Source organism: Dermacentor albipictus, chromosome 1, assembly GCF_038994185.2.
Source record: "Dermacentor albipictus isolate Rhodes 1998 colony chromosome 1, USDA_Dalb.pri_finalv2, whole genome shotgun sequence".
In the NCBI taxonomy this organism is placed as follows: domain Eukaryota; kingdom Metazoa; phylum Arthropoda; class Arachnida; order Ixodida; family Ixodidae; genus Dermacentor; species Dermacentor albipictus.
Genome location: NC_091821.1, coordinates 152797027 through 152815788, shown reverse-complemented (window position 1 = coordinate 152815788; position 18762 = coordinate 152797027). Strand labels below are relative to the sequence as shown.

The 18762-nt window shown below is 43.4% G+C and overlaps 1 protein-coding gene across 1 annotated transcript in view; it reads right to left on the bottom strand.

Moving 5' to 3' along the window:
* dre4 (SPT16 homolog, facilitates chromatin remodeling subunit dre4) overlaps positions 1–18762 on the bottom strand; it is a 126208-nt gene that overhangs the window by 27569 nt on the left and 79877 nt on the right. Inside the window, exons 15-21 of the mRNA XM_065433308.1 lie at positions 14020–14090; positions 11423–11550; positions 11004–11139; positions 10777–10903; positions 5785–5903; positions 4083–4208; positions 3450–3638 (exon numbers count right to left, since the gene is read on the bottom strand). Of these exons, the coding sequence (XP_065289380.1) occupies positions 3450–3638; positions 4083–4208; positions 5785–5903; positions 10777–10903; positions 11004–11139; positions 11423–11550; positions 14020–14090 (896 nt within the window). The remainder of the gene's footprint in view (positions 1–3449; positions 3639–4082; positions 4209–5784; positions 5904–10776; positions 10904–11003; positions 11140–11422; positions 11551–14019; positions 14091–18762) is intronic.

The following is an 18762-nucleotide window of genomic DNA, read 5'->3' as shown; positions in this document are numbered from 1 at the left end:
GGTCAAGAATTCTTGTCAGCCACTTGCCTAGTGAGAACTAACGAGTCGGTACATGCTTCAAAATTTTTCGCATTTCCACATTGTGCATTTCTTGAAATTCAGACAGCTTGCCCTTGCATTCAGAGCTTTTCTCCAAGTAATAAAAGATATCCACAAGGGCTTCATCAAACTTACCCAGCAAGCACGCGGCCCCTTTTTCGGCAGCAAGGTTAATTAAATGGCACGGGCAGCCAACCACAACTAAGTTTTCTTGTGCCTCCTGTAAGACTGCAGCGATGCAGTTTTTTTCTTCCTAACATAACGTTTGCACTGACGGTGCAAAACGCAATGTAGTTTTACACGAGCACGTCAAAGGTCTTTATTGGCTTCAACACGAGGTTCCTGATTTTTCTTCCTGTCTCCTGTAACCTACTTTCAATGTGCAACCATTCGTCGACGTAGTACATCATCACAATCGGGTACAGCTGTGCAATAGTGTTGTTGCTGCCATCGACCGCAACAGCAAAAGCGTGGTGCTTGATGGTCTTCAGCATCGTGCTCTGCACATATCATGCCATTTCTCCTACAATTGCACTTGCCTTCGTACGTAGACATCCATAACGTTTCACCTCGTCGCATTTCGGAAACATTTTCCATAGAAGAGGCCCAACATGGTCGCTGACACTAAGGGGTAGGTTGTGTTCAACGAGGAAGCCTGTATACAGGCACTCCCCACGTACAGTGCAGTCCGCTTATAACAATACTACATATAACAATATATCGGTTATAACGATGAGTCAACTTAAAAATATCAACTGGTGCATTAGGGCTATCAGAAAAAAACCCACATATAACGATACGTTATTCACCACATATGGGATATGCCGATCGAAATTTTGCCTTTTGGGTGGTGTTTACCATGCAGAATAATTGTGGAGTTCCCCATAACAGAGACGGGGAGAAAAATTTGCCTACGCGAGTTCGTATCTGCCGCCATTACTGCGAAGCGTGTCCCGCCAGTGCGCCGATTACGAAAGCCACAGAGAACATTGGAAGTTGGCGCAACGGGCCACAAGATGGGGCCACCTGCTTCGGATCCACGTTGCCGGCGAGCGTCCAGAGAGGGGAAAAAACGAAGAAAAAAAATAAGGCGAGAAGCGAATCGTGCCTGCGCTCCCTTTCTGCAATCTCCCTCTCTTCCTCACCGAGTGCAGAAATGCATTGCGGAAGCAATGGTAGGTGCCCCGACAAAGCGCAAAGCTGTGCCGCTTGAGACGAAGCTGCAAATTTTGCAAGACTGAAAGTACGAGCTCACGCAGTCGATGATATAGACGATTCTCAAAACCTCGAGCGCCACAATTATGAAGGCGAGAACCAGTGACCATGCCCAAAAACAGAAAAAGCGAGCTTCTTGCGCTAGGGGGAAACCCCCATGTGTGAAACCAACACAGTGGATGCCGCTGACATCGCAAAACTCTAGGAGCAGGTCGCTAGTGGCGATAAAATAGGCGGTGTTTCGATGGAGGAGTTTCTGAGTACAGATAGCGCTGCCTTGTTCTGTGAAGAATCTCCGACGGGGCGATCGTTGTCATGACAAATGGTGGCATTGCACGACGAGATTGACAGTGGCCCGCCTTTGACAGCGATCGCAGTGTTCACGCAAAGTGTACTGTCGTCGATAGAGTCGCTTATTGATTTCATGTACGCTAAATTATAGCCGCCAGTGTTCGCGCAGCCGCTGGATGCGATGCACGCCGTGATTGTGAACCTGAAACTTCCGCGAAAGCAAGTACAGATTTCCGACTATTTCAGCGCACCTAACGCTTGATGCGCTGTTTAGAGGTATAAACAAACTATTCTATTATTTTCAGCCTTTTTTCTATGTCAATTCTTAATTCTAAGGGGCAAATTTGGTTCTGGAGCTACTAAGGCATGCTTGGCAGCCTTTCTTTTTTGTTTCTTTTCTTCTTCTTTTTAAATGGTAGTCCAGATACAGCGATGATCGGTTATAACGATTGGATTTTTCGTTCTTGATATCGTTATAAGTGGACTGCACTGTATGACACTGTCGTCGCAGTTACAGAGAAATTTCACCATCTTGCCTTGCTGCTCAGCGGTGCGAACATAGCTTTGATGTTTCACTGTCGAAATGTGCAGATTCAAGTCGCATTTGCCACTGTGAATCACGCTGACGTCACATCCACATGTTGTACAAAACGCAAAATGTTCTTCTCTTCTTGATGTCAAAAGGCACGGGAATTCAGAAGTACAAGATTGCAAAAACTTCTGCAAATACCTTTTCTTGGACTTTGATGGCGCCATGGCATCAAGCACATGAGGATTCCAACTTTACACGGTGCGCCGCACACAGAGAGCCTAGCCAACACTAATCATACACACAAGCCGCAGCAACAAGATGCACCATGGCAGAAGGCACACATGAAATGCAAAAGCTACATTGGCTTTGGCTTCGGTCGGCTTACTAGGCACCATAGTTGGCTGCATAGTCAATGATACCAATGGTGCTAGAGCGGCCATTGTTGGCGATGCTGACGATTATGATGTGGCTGTAGATTCCACGGTGCAGGTTTCGCAAAAACCATTATTGTGCGAACAGATATCACTTTTCGGGAGATATAAGACAGTGATCGTACAATCGGACAGTTCAGTAAAATATCTGGAGTCTCCCGGGCAAATTGGGAGGGTTAGCAGGTATGCCTTGGGATCCCAAGCCACACTACTTCCTATCAGGACCGGAACTAACTGGCTGCCGTCTGGCTGCCAGAACTCCGAAAATCGAAGAGGCTCCCTATTGATAGCGTGCCCCTCCCAACCTTGGAGGCTATAGAGTGGGCAGTGAAAAATCCAACAAGGCGGCCTCCAAGATCGGGTGGCGTGGCTCGGAATGAGCAATTTAGTTCGGAAAATCTAGCTTTGGGGCATAGATTTGGTTGCAAAATCAGTCGCAAAAATACATTAGCTCTATGGAAACCCTGACGGTGCAATTATGAAGTCCACTGACTAAAATCCATTGGCTACTGTAATATCCCATATGCTTTCCTTGGCTTCATATGGTTGTGCCGAACAAGTTGTGCCCCCTTGGTTCCTCTCCTCATTCAGGCCAATAGCATGCAGCATTTAGAGCAAAACCAAAGAGTGACATTAGATTCTCTTTTTAACAGGCCACCTGCTTTATCAATTACTCCATCTGCATTTCAATTTATCTCACCAAATAAGTGCCAACACACCCAGCTTTTGTGATTAGCACCCATATTTTAGGTAAACAGTATTTTGTGGCACACAAGAGAGCCTCCTAACTTCTAATGACATAATTCACTACACAGCATGGAAAGGACAGGACAAAGGCAGAGGAGGTGACACACAGCACTGAAATGCACTCTAATGACTGTGCTCATTGACTGACTTTAGCCTATGTTGTGCCAGAATGCCCAAAAGAGCTGCACCCTCACCCAATCCGTCAAGTTGACTAAGCAGCCCGAGGTTGGTTGAAGGAGTACTGTGCTGCGATAAGGTACACCAGGGAAGCCCAAGTCCCGGAAGGGTGTGTCGAATTCAATTTCTCCTTTGGTAACTGCCTCCACTTTCTCACAGAAGGTCTTGAAGGCAGTTTTGAGCTTTTGACGTAATTCTCGCTCAGCCTGTGGGACAACAATAACAGCAAATCAGGAATCACAACTTCAGCTATTCTGTGTGCAGTGGAAAATGCAAAATCCATACACCTCCTTACCTCAGACCTGAAAGGATACCTGGGAACACTCAAACACAAAAATATCATTTCGTATAGAGAAGGTGACAGTGAATAATTATACTTTGGAGTTTTACATGCCGAAACAATGGTCTGATTGAGTCACACCATTTTATTGTGCATGTGCAGCTAATGCTGCACATACACGTTGGCAAGGCTTTGACTCAAGGCTTGTGAAGTTAGAAGCCTATTGCAACAATGAAGTTTCAGTTCATAAACTATGGAAAGCTCAACAGCTCGCATGCCTCCCGGTCTCTTAAGATGATCACTTGAAATTTACTGCAAGTTTAGATTTAACAGAAAACGTAAGCATAACAAAATAAAGCCTTCTACTCACCTGCTCTGCAGCAAGATCATCTCTATCGTGCATGTGTTGATGTTTTCCCAAATCTGTAGTGATCTCTCCAACTTCAGTGTAGAACTGAACATCATTATGCTTCTTCTTGCCAAACATGATGGCATTCTAGAGGGGGGGAGGATGCGTCCACAATAAGCAAATTTGTATAGAGAATCCAAGTAATATCAGTTAAACAAAATAGGTTCTCAAACTTCAATGATAAACCACACACCAGAACTTTATTCCATAAAATAATACATTATGTGACACAATAGTGCAATTTTACTGTTGCAATCCTTTCACTGTTTCCTTCTTCAATCATAGATGTTGCAAATATCTAAGTGCTTGCCTTAGGTGCACTCAGAATAGTGAAACAGATTACAATGGCTAGAGTTTTTATTGGAAAGACATACAAAAGCAATCAAACAATGATCACCCAATTTTCATTTCTCCCATTTATCAATGCATGCTCTTTCATCAATATTTCCAGATATTTGCCATAAATTTATAAAATAACTTTTTTCTTGTTGCCATTAAATACCATGTACTTCTTTTCCAATCAAGTTCATCAATCCCATACATTGGTGTTCACTATAATATGCTGAATCACTACCCACCAATGAATGCGCACAGTAACCCCCCCCATCCCCCCCCCCAAAAGAGGTACTACATATGTGGGTGATGACTCAGTATTTACGGAGAACGAGTACACAAACCATGTATGAAAAATAACTGGCATCTAAAACTCAAAATCAACTAAAAATCAAATACTTGCCAGTGACCCCAAACATTTATTAATTCCTTGTTGTACTAAATACATCATATCAGGCCCAACCTACTGAATTAAAAGTAACACCTGTGGCTTCAGAACTTATTCTTAAGTGCTGTGATAGCAGCACCAACACGTGCAAATGCCAGTCACTGGTTTAGTTTATGCATAGTGTATGTTTTTGAAAGAGCCCATGCATTTAAGAAAAGGAAAACTATACCGAACTTTTGTCAATCCAATCTCAACCAAAGGTCCTGGCCAGCGTCCATACATGCAAAACCATGATCCCGATAAATTGACTGTCCACATGCAGCAGTTTACGGTGGCCATAGTCAAATGGCACAGCATGTGCCACAAGGCTGCGCAGTGCTGAATTGGTAGGCCTTTTGTGCCACTGCTATTGAATGTACAGTGCTCACGGAATGAAACGCGTCAATTTAGGGCTAAGTAATGAGCATACTTTAGCTTCAACCGGCTGCAGTTCGTGTCACATCAACGTAATTCTGGCGCGTACACTTACATCGGAGTCCTCGTCACCTTTGGTGACCAAATTCCTAGCGACATGACATGGCGCTCTCGCGTACTTTGCACATATATAGGGTTGTACTAAATGCTCCGTGTCCTATTTCAATTCGTGAGCACTGTACAGTGATGGCAGACATTGATTAGCTTTGACAACTTTATTAGAAATATTAATTTCACTGAAGATGCAGGAAAAAAGCTGTTCATTTAATGGCAAGACTTTTGAATCAGCTTACCTATCGGTAAATACCCACCCTGACAGGCAATGTTGGCCATGAGGGCATGCAACAGTTATGAAACAATTTCTGCCTTCAGCAATACAGCAAGGTTTTATATGCAACAGCATGTTCCAAATGGAAACAATGTAAAATAAAGAAATAGATAGATAAATAAATAAATACTGTGCCTAACCCTGAGTGTAAAGTGGAGAAGGATTATCATCTCCCCATCACAAGGCTGGAAAAAGGCATGCTTGGTGTTGTTGTACAAGATGTCAACTTTGTCACCTCGCACTGAAGTGAAGCGGAAACCTGCAGGGAAAAAAAAAAAAGAGCCGAAAGCCAGATGTTCACACTAACATTCAGACAGCATAACTGAAACAGCAAACCAAATGCAACATGTAGTCACATAAGGAGAAGTTCTCAACCATCCGACTACAGTAGAATGTTATAAAGAGACCCATATTGCTATTCTCAAAAACGAAGCTTTATAGTTAAAAGAGAGAGAAAAAAAAAAGACAGGCTCTTCTCAAGCAACAGAAGGCCAAATAATAAATTAAAGCATTGAAAGCATGAGTCAAATTCATGCAGCGCAGTTGCGATGATGGAATCTAATCCTTTCGTCTTTGTTGTGCAGCTTTTCTTCGTCCTGCTGTGCTCCGTGGCTGGGGTGTGCACGGATCATCCTGAACACGCCAGCTTCGCGCAGGCTGACCAGACCAGCGCGGAAGATATCATGGTCAAGGATACGCCCATGAAGGATGGTCTTCGCGATTCACCATGGGACAGCAGGATACGTCACTCAACAGCGCCTGCGCAGCTGCACGGCCAACAAGCAGCGCCTCACCACAGCACCTGTATAAAAGGCCTCCCTCGGCACTACGGCTTCATTGGGCACGGCAGCGCAGTTGCGATGGTGGCAACTAATCCTTTCGTCTTCGTCGTGCAGGCGAGACGATATGGTTTGTGCTTTCGGTCAAACAAACCACTTCTGCTATTGCTGCCATGCCCACGGACTCGCCTTTCTGTTGATTGGGGTGGTTGTATTTTGATTTGCATTGACATCACATTGTGTTTGAGAGAACTGCTATTGTGTGGTGATGTAGAATCTAACACGGGACCTGACATAAACCAGATCGCCAAACAACTTAAGGACATAGCCGCTGATATTAAAGGTATTAAAGAGGGACGCCTCGTTCAGATGGATCAGAAGTTAGATGTGTTAACAGCAATCGAGGCAAAGGTGTAATTCTTTGAATGTGAGATAACAGGTATGAAGGTGGGCTTGCAAAGGCTTGTAGAGAGAGCTGAAGACTTAGAGAATTGGAGCAGACGAGCAAACCTATTAGTATATGGCCTCCTGAAACAGAGGGAGGAAGCAGTGAAAACCTAGAAGCAGCTGTGAACGACAACATACCGTAAAAACCGGAATATAGGTCGAACTTTTTTTCAAAACACCATCGCGAAAAGTCGACCCTCGACTTATATACCGGACATTGGCGGAAAAACTACGGAAGTCTTGCAACAATGGGCGAATGAAGTAAACAGCCGCCATCGCCATTAGCAGCAGCGTGGCGTGGCGACATTGTGGCACCGGCACTTTGCGTTTCCACTGTCGCAAAGTTATATTAATTAAAGGCTGCATTTTCATTTTGTTTCAAAATGAGCGGAAGCCGACGTCAATTCACCGTCGCCTTCAAGGAAAAAGCGGTTGAGTACGCGGAAGCCCACGGCAACCTGGCGGCACAGCGCGAACTTGGAGTATCCGAAAAGAGCATTCGGTAGTGGCTGAGGCAAAAGCAACGTATTACAACTTGCAGCAACCAAAAGAAAACGTCATTTCGTGGCCGGATCGCAGTGGACTGCAGAACTGTAAGGCAAGGTTGCGGAGTCCGTCCGAGAGCTGCGTGTAAGATTGCTGCCTGTTGACGAATGCATTCGTTTGAAAGCGGTAGAGATCGCACGCGCCTATGGACTGGGCAGCGAGAAGCACTCATCAACCGACTCTGATCAAAGGTGTTGCTCTGATTCGGAGTAGCGCTTGCGGACTTCGTGCCCTTCTGTGTACTGTACACCCGACGAATTTTTAACAGTATTGTGCGATCGTCGACCCGCGTGTTTGTCAGCACTTTATCACGGCACGGAGCAGCGAAATAGCGAATGCGCGTATCTCGTTTGTTTCGCCGTTAATACGGTGTTGACAAGCACGCGGGTCGATGGTCGCGCGATACCGCTAAAAACTTGGCCAGGTGCACATGCGAGCAGCATTTAAATAAATACTGTCACCATTGTGCAACCCGCTGAGTCGCATTTGTTTCTAGGTAAGGGTGTCATGTCTTTCGGTACTTTTGCCACTGAAAAATATTTTTTTTCATTTCTAGAATTCGTTAGTTGGGGGATCGACCTATATTCCGGTCCGACCTATAGTCCAGTTTTTACGGTAATTAAGAACACTCTTGGTCTGGAACCCGTTGGTATTGAGCGCATCCACCGTTTTGGTAGATATTCAAGAAATAAAACCAGACCAATCATATTCAGGCTTCTCAACACTAGACAGAAGACTCAAATATTACGAAAAGGCTACAAGCTGAACGGCTCCAACTTGTCTATCGGAGTGGATTTCAGCCGCAAAATGCAGGAGACTAGAAAGAAACTCTGGGACAGTGCAAAACCCAATCGGGAAAAACACGAAAAAGTCTATCATATGATAAGCTCTACATTAATGATCGCGTATTTCCTTGGGATCACAAAAAAAATGAAAGGGTGTCACTACAAAGAAACATAGAAATGAATTGTCCATCAACCCTAAGTTAAACAAATGTGAGACCCTAACAAAGAAACTTGAGACCCTAACAGTGCTTAATACAAATGCGAGAAGCATAGTAAACAAAGTAGAACTCCTGGAAGGACTGTTACTAGAACACAATACCGATATAGTGGCTATCACTGAAACCTGGCTATTTCAGCACAATGCTTTGGCAGGCTAGTTGGTGAACAAAGTCGCTAAACAAAGTATTTATGAAACCTGGCTATCCCCAGATATCCTCAATCGCAAGATATCTCCACCAGGTTTTACTCTGTAAAACCTGGTGGAGATAGTTCAGTTGGCGTTGCGCCAACCAGTTCAGTTGACGCAATGCATTCATGTTTTGAAGGATGGTGCGGCTTAGAGCTATGGGCAATGGGAGAGAGGCGCATGGAGATTGCTGGAAAGCATGCTGGAAAACGAGCGCATGGCGGCTGTTGACGCAGCGGCCCATCGTGCAGCGGCTTGAATTTCTTGTTTTCTTTTTTGTCTTCGAGTATTTAGCATTTTTTCGGCTGGGACACCCAGCAGTCAGGCTTCGTCGTTATAACCAATAATGTGGCATCGGGCATTGTAGTAAGCAGGTTATTTCAACCTGAAAAACATACAAAAGTTGACGGTGCAGAAGCTTCTCATTATTATAAGGGATATATTGTTAAAACCGGTACCGTTCTGCACAAGAAAAAATTTCATAAAATGAAACACTCTCGGCAAGCAGAAATTTCATCTCAATGTGATTTTCTATGCAATCTCCCTTGTAGGCCCTAACTTTATTTTTGATACACAGTCAAAGTCCGATTCTTTTGACGCCCTAAAGGCTGTGAATATGGCTGAAAAAATGTATGCGTGCCTTTTACTGCACCAAAGGGCTCAAATCGCCACAGACATGTCTGAAATAGGTCTGAATACGTACACTTATTAGGCGTATCAGTGCTTGTACTGGGACAGGAGACAGTGGGTGCACACGTGTGTACTTAAATACATATTGTGTCGAGTGACAGTTGTCCCTTTCCACTCTTGGAATGTTTCACTGCAATACCTCACATAAGCTTCACTACGGTAATACCACTGTGTCGCAGAGAAGTGGACTGCTCCAGAGTTGGTGCCATTGGCAAACAGCAAGAAGATTCGTAGCAAACGCCAAAGCAGCTAGGCCTAACATTGACAGCCAATACCCTGGCCATGACTGTTGGTGGATCTATGTACAAAAGTGCCAGTTCGAGGCTATGAGATAATCGAAACAGCGGCAATGGTGGCGACTTCCGAGTAATGCCGTTTTGGACCTATGATTACGACAGAAAGTCTTGAAAATCGGATGGCTACGGGTTTTTGCGTCCAAACTTGCAGGCATTTTTACACATTGGCCTTATCAGGCACATGAGTGCCGCAAAGGCGCCTGCAAAATCTGTCGTTGACTGCAGTGGGCAAAAAGGCAAATTTGAAAAATTCTATATAGCTTTTTATAAATGCTTTAGATTTAACTACAGTTGTTAAGCTATTCTTGGCAGTCTTGTATACAAATAATTGGCGAAAATATTTTGGCCACAAGAAACCCCAAAATCTCCAAGAAAGCTTTTTCTGAATTGAAAAACATTGCAGTTTGTAACATTTTCAGCTGTAGATTTTGGATTGGGGTGTTCCACCTTAAACTATGAAAGGCTGCATATTTCATAGGACACGTAGCAAATTGTTTCAGCAAGCTTAGCCAGCCATTTTTCACTTAGGCAAAAAATAAAACAAAAAGAAGGAATAAAATAACACGCTGAAAGCATGAAGAGTTTATCATTTTTATGTTGGCAACTGGAATTAAAAAATGGCATCCTCCTCTGCGCACACGTGTACTGGTGCCGGCTGCCTTGTAAAAAATGAAACGGTTTCTTTTTGGAAGCTTCGTCGGACTCTGACGAAGGCCACCTCTCCTCCAAGTTTTGTAGTGATGATACAGAGCAGCAGTTACCCACCAAATCATTGGACTCTGACAATGACAGTGTGTCGTCGTCAGCGGACAGACATGAACAAGTCCCTACCGGCATCTCCAAGATTTGTTTTCCTGGTTGTGCCTGGCATCAAGGTGTAGTTTCAAACTTCTACAGAGCAATTTTATGCACATAGCCGTGCAGAGACTCGGGGATTCTTTGCTTTGCAGTAAAATGAAGGCCATCTTAGGTCCCAATTTTCAAAAATGTGTTGTTTGTCCTTCTTCCAAATAAAGTGTTTTATGAATTTTTTTGGGGTGGTTTAGAGACAATGATTTAGAAAATAAATAATAAACTTGCAGTTTCTTAAATCGTTTCTCACTGGAAAACTCCGTAGCAAAAGGGCTAATTTCAACAAATGTTCCAGTATTCATACACCTCTTTCTTAGGTCAAATTACTTACCATTGGAGTGCGCTTCCAAGATGCCAGAAATGCGCTTGGAGTAGATGTTTGGCCGAATGTACAGGTCCTTGAGCTTGGGATTTCCTTTGTTTGAGCTTAGCACAAGAGTGTCCTGCTTTACTATACCCTGTACCAAGCGAAGAATACCCCATATTATGATTTAAAAACATGCAATAACAGTAAAATGTTTTTCTATAGACAACTTTATGTTGAACAAAAGCTGGCACCTCTTTCTCTCGTTCCTCAGCTTCCCTCGTCTTAAATTTCTTTTGAACTTCTTTGATGAGTCTGAAGGCTGTGTTCAGGTTGGATGAGGGTGCAGAGATCTCCCCTGGCTCCTTCACATTGGTGCTTCGGTATGTTCTGAAACACATGCAACAGGATACGGGTTTATAACCATTGTCATGAATGCAGCATGTGTTAAATTGTGGGGTTTTACGTGCGAAAACCACAATCTGATTATGAGGCCCGGCACAGTGGGGGACTCCTCAAATTTTGACCACCTAAGGGTCTTTAACATGCATGTATGAAGGCTAGGCATACAAGGATAGTACAAGTGCGTGTGCATTACTTATCTATGACTATCAAATTAAACAGTGCATCACTGATCCTAATTTAATGCAACTGTAGCAAAAACAAAGCTTACATTTCCTTCAGAAATGTGGCTTCTGGATTCGGAAATATATTGCCCTCATTCCGACCCAAGGCTGAACCAGGGTGAAAGAAGTTTATCCGGAGATAGGTGTAGTCCCCTTCAACAGATTGTGATATGTTCTGAAATCAAGCACAAGAACAAGGAACAGAAAAATTGGTAATGGCATTTCTAGCTTACTAAAAAAGTTTGCGTAAAAGAAATATTAAGGTGGATCTGAGGCGACTGCCACAACCAGTCTGAAATTCATTGCTGTTGGCCTGTTCACATCTTTTATCTAGAGTCAAACCTTGCTACAACGAATACCCCAGTAACAAACATTTCAGATTAACAAACGTAAGAAATCCCATGCAGACTGCTTATAGTAGTTTCAACATAAAAACGTTTCGGTAGTATGAACTTCAGAATAATGATCGTTAATTCCTGTGTCACCCTGACAACACCTCAGTACTACGAACTTTAATTCCGAAACATGGGGATTCTTAGGTTGCAGTGTAGAGTAGAACCTTGGTAATTTGGCCCCCATTAGTTGGGAAAATCCGATAATTCAACTCCTCCTTTGCTCCGGCAGGCGTACATATTTAATGCAATGAAACTCTCGTTAATTTGGACACATTTGGCCACACATCGGTTAATTCGGACTACTCTTGAAGCTTGGCGAGCACTGCAAACGTGCGATACAAAGGAGGAATAGTGACATTAGCGTCCATCGAAACGAAGCAGCCGAGTTCGTTCGGCTTGGTATGTGTGTCGGACGGGTGCCTTCATAACTGCATAGTTGCCATCCATGATCGCGTTGATAGCGACTGTGGTTTTGTCCACAGTTGCAGCAAACGGCAGTTTCATTTTGATTCAGTCCGTGCGTCGACCACGCACATTCAGCACAAGGTAGCTGTCCATTATCGCATCGCCAGCGTCCGTGGTTTTGCCTGCAGCTGTTGCTGTAAACAGTAGTTTCATTTTGACTCGGTGCAAAGCTGTTGAATATGAAGAGCACCATCTACATCATGATGGGCGGTGACCTGGTGACAAAATAATCGGGGTGTGCGCACGGCAGCGAAGAGCATTTAAAATTAGGTTAATGATTAAATTTACTATAATGCTATTTATACAGTTAAACCTTGATATAATGAATTTCAAGATAATGAAACTCTCGATATAACGAAGTACTTAACTCAACTTCTTGTCCATAGAACACAGTGCATTTAGAACCGCAATACAGTCGAACCAATTTACATCGAATCATTCTACATATCGAACGATTTCTGAACAAGGTATAGTTACAATGAGTATATACAGTAAAAATTACGCTTACATCGAACAAAAATAGCGACTCCCGATATATTGAACATCAACTGGCAGAAAAGCGCCCCCGGAATTGGCTGTCCTTCGCAGTGGCGGGGAAACCCGGCGGCGTGGCTCCATCCAACCGCTCTCCCTACTGTGACCGCTTGTGTATAGCTTGTTGATCTACGTTTCCTCATTCAACGCCATTGTGATGGAATGCCGCCGCCGCAGTTTTATTCTATTTATGATTACAAACGTTGCTGAAAATCACCTGGGCCCTTAGCGACAGTGCTAGTTCTGGGCCCATGCAAATGAATCTTCAACCAACTCTTGCACTTTCTCTGTTAAGGTCCTCAATCATTTGTTGTAATTTGTCCACAGTGCTGCTAAAGAGGACAATGTCATCTTGTTGCAGAGGTATTGCAACCTGCAACCTCTGCAACAAGGTTGCAGAGGTATTCGATGTTGATCCTCACTCCTAAGCTTTTCCAGTTTAATACAGCTTGAATATGTCATCCAAGCATGCAGTGAATAGTATTGGAGAGATTGTCTCCTTGCCTGACCCCCGTCTTGATAGGCAACTTTACTTTTCTTGCGGTGAACCAAGGTAGCTGTGGAATCTTTGTAGAGATTTCCAAAAATGTTCACGTATGTCTCCTGTATTTTTTTATTACACAATTCCTTTACGACTGCTAGTATCTCTACTGAATCAAATGCCTCTTCATAATCTATGAAAGCCATGTAGAGAGGTTGATCGTACTCTGCAGATTTCTCGATTACCTGATTTATGACATGGATGTGTTCCATTGTAGCATACCTTTCCTGATGCCAGCCTGTTCTCTTGTTTGACTGGTTGCCCTTATTCTATTGGAAATTATCTTGATGAATATGTTATACAATACTGAAAGCAAGCTAATGGGCCTATAATTTTTTCAACTATTTAACATTTCCCTTGTTGTGGATTAGTATAATGTTGGCATTCCTTTCTCTTGAATATTAGGTACGCAAGTTACTGATAGCTAGCAATATTCTTGTTACGCAAAGTGAGCAGCTGCCCATGCATGTGCAGCACTGCATTTTCTTGCTCAAAATTTGTAAGCTTTAAACTTTGTGATAAATTTTCTGATATTCGATTCAAAATATAGTATTTTGTATTTGCACACCCACTGTAATCTTCTATCTCCAAGGCCACTGCTCTTGACTGAGGAACTTGCGATAATACATGAACGCTGACAAATTTGTTTCTGCACCACTCCACATGGTGACCATACAACGCTACTAGGCACTGTGTGCCATAAACTTACCTTGATAGTGGAAATGTGGTAGGGAACTGGAATACCAAATATCGGCAAGATCACAGTTTCATACTTCTTGTCTGCACAAGAAAAGCGATACACAGTATAAGGCAGGGCAAGCAGCAGCCCAAAGAAAGAACTATGCAGTTCTTCAGTTACAACCTCCGCTTTTCAGAGCATTTTACTCAATATTGATTATTACCTATGAAATGTGTAACTATGCACAAAATGTGAACACATTTCAGGAAAACCACAATTAGTGTTCAAGGACTGCATGAAAATACTGTTCAATATTCAAGTAATTTAAATGTGAACTAAATAATTACTAAATTAGTTCTGGAGCATGGTGCCACACAATATGATGCACAAGCTCCAATAATTCGAGCTCAGTTATACTTAGTTCCAGAGAAATAAAAATTTAATTTGGGGATTTATTGTCCCAAAAGTGCACAATGGGTTATGATAGATGATGTGAAGGCTCTAAATTCCCCCTTAGCCCTCCACAGAATGCAAGAGCCCGCCTTCTCTCTCCCTTTACAGGTGGATTTATACCTGTCCTCGTGATGAATGTTGCAATGAATTAAATGAATGTCTACACATATAGAAATAACAAAAACAGCGCACAAATTACAGGATCACTGACAGGGCATCAACATGTGGCTCTGTGTCACTCAAAAACAGTCTCAAGTTGCCGTTGCCGGCTGTGTAGTCAAAGCTTGATTTATTTTGTAGTACAGTGAAACCTCTTTAAACCATAGTTGGCCGGAGCTCGGAAAAAGTACATACTAAATGGTAGTACTGCTAAACCGAAATAGCATGAGATCGCCCACTTACCTGTCAAAAACAGAACTCAGAGAGAGTGCGATGAAAGGGGGAATACATGCAGTATTTTATCACTTCACGCGACAAAAGTGTTACTTCCGTTTGATGCCGTGGCAGCCTAAAAGCGACGACCACGACCTCAAACTTACTGAAGCTGTGAGCCAGCTTTTCAGCCAGCCCCCTCTTCTCGGGAAGCACTCGCATGGGAGATTCCTATATGGCATTGCATATTCTCTGTGCATGGGCGCGGTAGCGCTGCAGATGTCGCGGGGCGCCTTTTTCATTGCAGGGTGCTGTTCTCGTCACGATTGCATTCATGAGGCTGATGTAACGCACAGCTTCTGCCACTGTCGGGCCTGAATTGCCCGTGCTGTCGCTTTCTATGTCATCCTCATCACTGTCGCTAGGCTACACTTCGGCAACAACAGATGCAACAATGGTGAAAAGTTGAACCCTGTAGCAGACACGGTCGCAGCAGCGCTGCCAAGGAACTACTTCGCATTCCAAATGCCACACACCATAGTCAACAGTAGATCCCTGTTGCGTGCCAGCGCCGCCTTGTTGTTGCCTCAAACGTGGCTCATACCCACAGGGGGGATTGGCCACACTGGTTTGATTGAAAAATGCATCCAATAAAATATCAAAAGGGGATAAAGGCATATGTTCAAAACGAAGCACTAGGCTTCTTCATGTCACATTCGATAGCACAAACGACGTCTAATTTTTCTTCTATAGCACCCGGCGTCTTTTTTCTCCAAGCTTTGGCATGACACGGGCGACGCGAGTCCTTGTTCGCACGACGCCACAACGCTCTCTGGCACGGCGCCGAAATGATGATGTTGATGTGGCTTCACGCGCAAACGCACAGGGCGCTTGGAGGCCACTGTTCTGATCCATGGTTCCGATCTCCGAGGTTTGTTCTGCCGTGCGACCCGATGGAGACGACGCACCGCCGTGTTTGCACGACGAAAAGTGGAAACACTATGTGTTAACCGATACGTACGCAATAAGCTGGTATGGTTTATGCGGATACGAAACACATTATATTCAGTGGTGGCCAAGTCGGGGATTTGACTTTACTACTTTTAAAACAAATATACTGTTTACGCGGGTACGGTTTAATGAGGTTTTACTGTAGTACTTGATGCTGGAAACTGATCATGGTGAAGATTTTGTTACATTCGAGCTACTGAGCTTAAGTACTAAAATTTGCTCTACACGATCAGCTTAGTCTTGTTGGCGACCATGTTGTGCACAAACATGCTCAAATAAGATTCCACATAAAATATGCTCTTCAGTTAAAGCAACGAAAATGTTCACTCACTAATTGGGGTAGCCATACAGCCTACACAAGATTAAGTGGCTGAACATCATTATCATTGAAGGAGCTAGAGGCCCCCAATGTTTATGGTTTGGTGTGTTATCCTTAATACTAAAAGCCACTGTATTAAAATTGAAGAAATTTGTGCAATTTTTAATACATGCAGCAGGTATTTTTTCCGCCTCGCTCCGTACAACAGCATGCATCGACCCTGTGGCTACTACATTAGACACCACGCACCAACAACAGCATCTTGGTGCAAACAAACTGCTGCATGCAAAAGTGGTTTACTATTTTGACATGAAATATCTTCAAAATGATAAAGCCACTCATAACGAAAACAAAACAAAGAAGCCATTATTAGATAACACAGTGAACCCTCTCAAAACGAAACCTAAAGGGACCAGAGAAATTAGTTCTGTTTATCAGGAGTTCCACTTACTGAGAGACAAAGCTGAATACAATTGCATGAAAACAAAACCAACCACCCATGAGGATTACGTTCCGTTTAAGCGATTTCTGTTTATTGAGATTGAGCGAGTTATCGAGAGTTATCAACAGTGAGTTATGAAGAGTGCACTGTATGTGTGTTGTATGCACAGATATCACTGTTATCGCGCCATGCCCGATGCAATCAGGCCTAATTTAGCCTCTTGCTCAACCTTCAGAGAGGCATAGCTCAGCAATACGTTTGTCATTCCTACCGGGGGAGTAGTTGCATTTGAGAGCTCACTCAGCCATATTAGGTAGACTCTACACTTGTTATAACAGACCCGCATACAACAGACCATACTTCAGCCTTAGTCTGTTCTACCTTTTATTAACCCTTTCAGGGTCGAAGACTTAAATATACGGTGCCGCAAACAATTCCAAAATGGTCGATGCCGTATATTTACGGCACTGTCTGTACGTTTAAAAAGCATGCCAACTCCCTTTTTCTTTTCTTTCCTAGCATGTGCTGCCACTATGTGGGAATACAGGGAATTTTTTTCCCGCGCCTCCTTCTCTCGGTTTTCTTTGCATGGTTTGTTTTAGAGCTAGTTTGCTCCAGCGTGTCTATATACTACCGCTCGCACATTGGCACGCATGCGTGCGGGCGGGCAGGCAGGGTTTGGGTTTTGTTCCGCGGGCAGGTTCGGCTTCTTGCACTCGCAAAACTGACGGCTATCTCGTTACTAATTGCTCAAAGGGTGACCACCCGTTTCTCGCATATTTGGTCTCACAGGGGTGCCGCATAGGAAAGATGCCGTCATACATGCGTTTCCCTTTTTTTTTTATAGGAGGCTTGAAAAAACTAATTGCCTCGGTTGGCGATAAGATGAAGATTAGCAGAAGTTTGTCACACATTTTCCTTTTTTGACAGACACACAATCACAGTTCTTTTAGTGCGCTCACCTACACAGTTCGATTACGCTATGGACATAAAAATTAGTCTAAGAGCAGGAACATTTGAGACTTGCAAAATATTCTCGTGTGCACATTTTCCAAGCTTTGAACTGTGTATATAACAATGAATCAAATTTTTAATTCCTATGAGTTTATTTCCTTTTTTATCGTTGTTATTCATGAATAAACAGTACATATTTACCAACGCAAAATATTTCTTTCTTAATTTATTGTCACCCTAGAAATATTGCAGCAATTTTTTTCGAAATAGGTCCCTTGGAAGAATTGGAATCTGCAATAAAAAAATCTATCCTGGGTGGTCACATATGGCGAAAGAAATCGACCCTGAAAAGGCTAATGGAACGAAGTTCGCTTTTAATGGACTGCGTTACAATGGACTACTGGCTACAGCTGACGAAATTAGTGGCAATTTTTTTAAAAACTCGGTAGTATAAAATCTAACGCATTTACTCGAATCTAATGCACACTTTTTCCTTGATAAAACAGGCCCAAAAATTGCGTCCACGTTAGAATTTAGTACCACCCTAAATTTGTGTTACCATATTGCCATCGGCACTTCAAAGTGGCTGCCTCGTATGCGCTTTGAGCCTAGCTGCCGTAGCTTCCTCCATGCGCTGTAGTAAGTGCGCTTACGTTGGTTAGTCCACCATTGTCTTCCAATTTCCCGTGTTTGCTCTATCAGCTTGGAAGTGCCGATTGCAAAGACATGCAGAGTGTTCATCACGATGCAACAATTAGGAGGTAAGTGATCACGTGTGCAGAGACTGGCGGAAATTAGGCCGCATCACGGGCGTTCAGAGTTCCCGAAGCGCATGTGGGACTGGCGCAAACAGAAAAGGCGTTCTATTCTGGCAACGGCTGCGTAGGCATGGCCACGAAGCCCTATCTTGAATACGATCTGCGATAGAGACAGTCTACAAATCTAGGCTCGCCGTGCTGTGTTCTCGTCACTTAGTTCTCGTTGAATCGAGAGGCCACACAAAGTTCAATTCGCTCGCTCCTGTTACCTCACATTTCGCGCTCCAGTGTTCTGATGAAAAGTTCCTGTGGTCATTGAGTGGACATGTTCATGTTTGCTTGTGCGTGCGTGACACCAAGCTTGTTAATTTATATTAGGAAGTGAATGTTTAAAAGTTCATATGGACAATAAAACTACTACCCTTACTTTTCATATAGCTGTCTACCAATTTGCTATTGCAATC